Raw genomic sequence first — 6,000 nt, forward strand, 5'->3', positions numbered from 1 at the left:
ATCAAAAAGTCACTCCGATTAGGTATTAACAGTTATCCGATTAACATAATTTTTGACGTGGTTAAAGTTTTCGACGAGTTCTACGACATGAACGGTTTCGATTATGAAAACAAACCCGGTACAAGCTGATATCCTGCCAACTGCACGGCACGGTGCAGTCCCCATAAGGGGACTGCCGACAAGCCAGGTAGAAGAGAATAAAGCTCAGCAAAACAAGGAATCAATCACAGCACCACTTTCTCTTTTAACCACCTCCTTTTCCGTCTTTACCCCTTTATTCTTCCCTCCCCTTTCCTTTCTGCCAAACAGTTCTTCATAACCAAAGAAAGTGAAAAACTAAAACAATAGTAGAGAAAAGCGAACTCTTGTAGATCAGACTGCAACTTTCTCTGTTAATCATCTCATTTTCCCTTCTCTTTCTTCCACCCTTTCCTTCTCTTTCCTTTCTGCCAAACAACCACCACCACAAAGAAGAAGAAGAAGAAGATGATGAGCTGTTGTAGTAGTAGGCCTAGAACTCTGTCTCCGACCAAAGTCTCCTCACCAGAACAACCAAATCAAGAAAACACATCACCCAGAGATGTGAAACACGAAATTCTTTTACGAATTCCCGGATGCAAAGTTCATCTGATGGAGGAAGGGGAGGCAGTAGAACTCGCCAATGGCGACTTCTCTCTCTTCCGCGTATCAGACGAAAACGTTGTACTTGCAACCACGGTCAAAGTTGGCGATGAACTCCAATGGCCTTTGACAAATGATGAGCCAGTGGTGAAACTTGATGCTTTGCACTACCTTTTCTCTCTGCCCATGACAGATGGTGAAGAGCCTTTGAGCTATGGGGTGAGTTTTCCTGACGGTGGTGGGAGTTTGGGCTCGTTGGATTCATTCTTGAAAGAGCATTCTTGCTTTTCCTGTTCACCGGAGTCGAATCGAAATAGGGGTGTGAATTGGAAGGAGTATGCTCCTGCCGTTGGGGATTACAATAATTTCTTGGCAAAGGCAATTGCTGGAGGGACTGGTCAGATTGTCAGGGGGATCTTCAAATGCAGCAATTCTTACACCAACCAGGTATGTCTTTTAGTACTAAACCTTGCTCACTTATCACCACACCCGGGCGCCGGTGTGATGCCCCTTGCTCATTTTTCGAAGCACCCGAAGGCAGGCACAATGCGTCGCTTAAAGGGAACGCCCTAGCATGTCTTGTTATCATATTTGGATTCATGTTATAAAGATCTAATGGGCTTACGTGCTGGCCGTCAGCTACCTAACGTACAACCCTCCTCCTTTATCCGGGCTTGCAATCTAGTGGCAGAATTCTTGGAATGTTTTTGCCCTTGTATAATGTCACATTTTTGTAGTGATTTATTTCCTTCAATAGTTGGTTAAATTAAAGAATGCATAAGAAAAAAAACAGGTGCAAAAGGGAGGGGAAATGATTCTAACTCAAGCTGCAGAGGAGAAAAACAGTGCCTCAGCAAGAGAAACTAAGACCAACAAAGCTGGTGGCTCCACAAAGAAAAGCGGATTAAATAAAAGCCTAAAACGGTACCTCAATGATCAATTCCTTTGGTTTTCTTTGGATTAGTATCTGTGACAAGGCAAGAAATTTTATTTGCATTAAGTCGAAAGATCGATTTTATTGGATATTCAGATTATTGTTATTTTTGATTTCGTAGTGTCAGACAGCTGTCGAGGATGACAGAGAAGATGAGCAAAGTAATGCTTGATGGAGTTGGGATTGTGGCCGGTTCAGTGATGGGTCCGGTGGTTCGATCCAAACCTGGGAAGGCATTCCTAGCCATGGTTCCAGGAGAGGTCCTCTTGGCTTCGCTGGATGCTGTCAGTAAGTCAAAAAAAATCCCCCCAATTTGTGCATGCCTTTGTAACTTTACTGCTTTCAATAAGTAAAACTACGGTCATAGATTAACTGAGTTCAATCACGAGAAATATTGTCATTTAACTTGAGGAAAATTTGAAAGTTTTTAGACGGGTAGATTAGACACTGCTTGGTTTATTGACGACTTTCTTACGTTGTAAATAATGCCTAATAGAGTAACTCAAAATGCCATTTTGAATTGGTTGTTCTATATAAACTGCAGACAAAGTCTTGGATGCAGCTGAAGTTGCTGAGAAACAAGCCCTTTCTGCCACCTCTGCTGCCACAACCAGAATGGTTAGCCAAAGGTAGAGTCTCTGAACAATTGTACCGTTTTTATTACTCTACACCATACTGGTTGTACATCCACACATTCATTGGTCTTGATCATGGAAATCCGGAATAAATCAAAAACCAAATTTCCTAAGCTAGTTGGAAAGATGTTATCAGTTGATCAACATTCTAGCCTCTGTTGTACTCCTTGAGCTCGGAGAAATAAACCACAACTTAAACAAGAATCAAATGTAATCCGAAAACATGACACACAGATACACGAGGTACCACGAAATTGTCTATGTACACGGATCACACCAGTCTTTGACAACAATGTTGGAGAGAGAAGAAGACTACGATTTTGATTGTTAGGGTAGCCACCATTATGTATGCTAGGGTTCATAACAGCCAATTACCAAAATAATATTAGTAGTCAACCCCCGCCAACTCACCATCGAGTTGGATCCACAAACGAAAGTGATTATTCAGTGCTCTTAGAGTACCGCCACGTGGTGCTCTAGGGGCCTTCTCCACCACACAAACCCAACAGAAGAGATACGTGATCTCACATGATGAGTAACCCCAAGGGCCTTCTCCACCACATAAACCCAACAGAAAAGATACGTGATCTCACATGATGAGTAACCCCACCAAACCGGACTAAGATGAAGGGATTACGAATATCATACAAGACCTAGGGATTCATGGTAGGTTATGTGATCAGCTTTAAACCGCTATAGTACCCTGGTTTATTCCGTATTTCCGTTTTAGTTAGTTTTAGTTAGTGGGCGTAGCAAGATCATATCACTATTTTCTTTTCTTCTTCTCGATTGCCATGGGATTTTTGGGCAACAGGTTTGGAGAGAATGCAGGGGAGGCAACAGGACATGCGCTTGCAACAGCAGGGCACTGTGCTGGCACAGCTTGGAATGTGTTGAAGATTAGGAAAGCCATCAATCCGGCATCAACTGTTTCTTCAGGAGTCCTAAACAGTACAAGAAAAAGCAAGAATTCTTCTTGAAGAACCCCATGGAATTTCGTTTTGCGATATCATCCGGAAGAATGACATGGAAACAATGCCAGACATCTCTGCAATGATTTTGTCTAACTTATTGTGTTGAAACCCTGGAACAATGCCAATGTTGTGTTTAATATTTCTAAAATCAGTCCAATTGGATGACAATAGTGAGTGTGTAAATATGTATTAAAATGTGCATAAAGTACACAAAAATGCGTATTTTTTTTTGTCTTCTAGTGTGTTTATCGTTGACGATAGCAAAACCATTAATATTTTTCACACAAGAACAAAAGCTCAATTTTACCAAGCCAAAAATTAAGTGGGAGCTGGACACCTCGAGAGGTGGGTCCAAGTAGATTTATAATCTCCTATATTAGGGGATTAATCCACAAAAGAAATGAACAAAAAACCATTGAGGGTTGAATGAGAAATTGTCAATCATAGTTGGACCTGAGTATTTTAGTTTGGGCTTACACTGTTGTGGCTTGCCCGAATTAAGGGTGGGTTTAGATTAAAAAATTAAGAGACTTATTTTTTTGTCCTTATTCAAAAATAAAATAAAATTTGCGTCAAACTTTTGCAACTTATTGATTCGTCTCGACGAGAGGAATCGGAAAAGTAATTTTTTTTATCGAAACTCATAATTTTATCAATAAAGACAAAAATATGTCAATAAATCAACTTTTTTTTACTCATTCTTGTCTTTTTGAAAAAAATTATGAGTTTCGATCAAAATTTTTTACTTTTCCTATTTCTCTCACCGAGATAAATCAATAAGTCACAAAAGTAACGCAAAACTAACAAATGCAAAAAAAAAAAATTAAATGAAAAAAAAAAAAGAAGAAGATTATTGTTTCACTTTTAAAGCCAAATGAGGCCTAAATGGTAGTAGTAGCAAAAACCATAATAAGTTTTGCAGCAAGAGCCGGAAGCTCTTCCATGACAATTGTCAATGGAACTCCATAAATGCTAGCTTTGCATTTAATAGTTCTGCCCAGCTGTTGAACAAGCATTGAATATTCTTGTTTCAATTCCACGGTTCTCTTTCGCCTATAAATAGGCATCCTTTGCAAAGAAGAAAAATATTCCACTGATACACTACCTCTTTTTCTGTAAACTTTAGCGTTTTTGGTTTTTCATTTGAGAGAGTACTACGCACAGAATTTCAGTTAGAAGTAAGCTCAAGTGTGGTGCACACTTGGCTTTCAACCGGTTAAATCCTAGGAGACAGAAGTCTATTAAAACCTCTAGCACTCCGTTGAGGCGGCGAATCTATTTTAAAGACATCGTGGGTAACACGGGTGTCGGTTTGTATCCAATATATTTTAGATTTGGTATTTCCCTTATGTTTTTCAAATTTGAATAAAAGTTCGCTGAAGTATTTTTATACCGCATGCTAGGGGTGTGCAAAAAATCCGAGCCCCGACCCGAACCGAAGGGTTTCGGGCGGGGCCGAACATGTGGTTCGGTCGGGTACAGGTTCATTTTTTGAAAAAAATCAGTTTTCGGTTCGAGGCTCGGGGTGCTGTTTTTCTTACCCGACCTGACCAAAAGACGACCAATTCATATAGATTATTTCGGTTTTGGTTGGACCCGACCCGACAAAAAACCCGACCCCGACCAAAAAAATCGGTTACGCGGACAGTTATTCCCCCTCCTTCGGTTCGGGTTCGGGGCCCAAAAATTCGATAACCGACCAGTCGGGGTCGGGGTCGGGGCAGAACCCGACCCGTCCGACCCGTGCACACCCCTACCGCATGCGTGCAACAAATACCTATTCGCGATCGTGTCAATTGCTATGACCCATATACAGGGCCAGCCAGGGGTAAGCCCCGCAAGCCGGCCGGCTCGGGCAACCCCCGGCAAGGGGCAACAAAAAAAAAAAAATTTGTATGTATACAAAAAAAAAAAAAAGAAATCCAGCAAAAAATATATTTATAGGCATCATCCAAAAAATTTTGTACAAATTTTAAAAAAAAAGTAAATATGTATGGTTTCCACCTACTTTAAAAAATTATGATACTTGAGAAAATTAGGAGGATAAAAGAAAGGTTTTTACATACCTGGGGTAAATAACAGATAAAAAAAATTAGGAAGACAAATTATTAAGAGAGAAAATTAGGAGAGCTATCAGATAAGAAGAAAAAAAAGAAAAGGGACGCTATAGCCAAAACGAGAAGGAACGGATGATATAATTCAAGCTAAATGGACAATATAATCTTGTTTTTGTCCTTTTTTTTGTTGCTTGTATGTCTTTTTTTATACTTAACACTAGTGGGCAACGAGCCATGTTATTCGCAATAAAGATTTGCAGACAACCACATAAGGAAAAACTCGTTTGGGCCCATTCTAGGTCCCACAAAAATCTAGAAAAATATTCATAAATTTTTTAATATTATTTTATGGGGCTTTGTAAAAAATCAGCTCTAATGGACATCAATAAGTGTTACTTTTGAATTCATATGGACGAATTGAACAATTTCGCCCCAACGAATTCAATAGTAATACTTACCGATCGATATCCCTCGGAGCCGATTTTTTACAGGGCCCCATAAAATAATATTCAAAATTTTTTGGATATTTTTCTAGATTTTTGTGAGACCCGGAATGAGCCTAAACGCATTTTTTCTTGCGTGGTTCTCTGCAAATCTTCCTTGCGATTAGAATTTTCGAGTGGGCAACCAAGCGAAAGGTCGGGCTTAGGCAACCCAAATGTCGGGGCCGGCACTGCCCATATACCGACGCTCTACCGACCTAATTTATTGACGCAAGCAACAGCTCCTGGAGAAGCACCGCGGCACCGCCGCGTGGTAATTTGTGGTGGGAAAAAGTT

The 6,000-nt window shown here is 40.2% G+C and overlaps 1 protein-coding gene across 1 annotated transcript; it reads left to right on the forward strand.

Moving 5' to 3' along the window:
* Positions 1–231: 231 nt before the first annotated feature.
* On the forward strand, positions 232–3,399 carry LOC131320120 (senescence/dehydration-associated protein At4g35985, chloroplastic-like). Its single transcript, XM_058350711.1, has 5 exons — positions 232–1,068; positions 1,415–1,545; positions 1,677–1,843; positions 2,100–2,184; positions 3,005–3,399. The coding sequence occupies exons 1-5, from the start codon at positions 487–489 to the stop codon at positions 3,168–3,170; spliced, it is 1,131 nt and encodes a 376-aa protein (XP_058206694.1). The 5' UTR covers positions 232–486; the 3' UTR covers positions 3,171–3,399.
* Positions 3,400–6,000: the final 2,601 nt, after the last annotated feature.

The sequence above is a fragment of the Rhododendron vialii genome, chromosome 3a, assembly GCF_030253575.1.
Source record: "Rhododendron vialii isolate Sample 1 chromosome 3a, ASM3025357v1".
NCBI classification, from domain to species: Eukaryota; Viridiplantae; Streptophyta; class Magnoliopsida; order Ericales; family Ericaceae; genus Rhododendron; species Rhododendron vialii.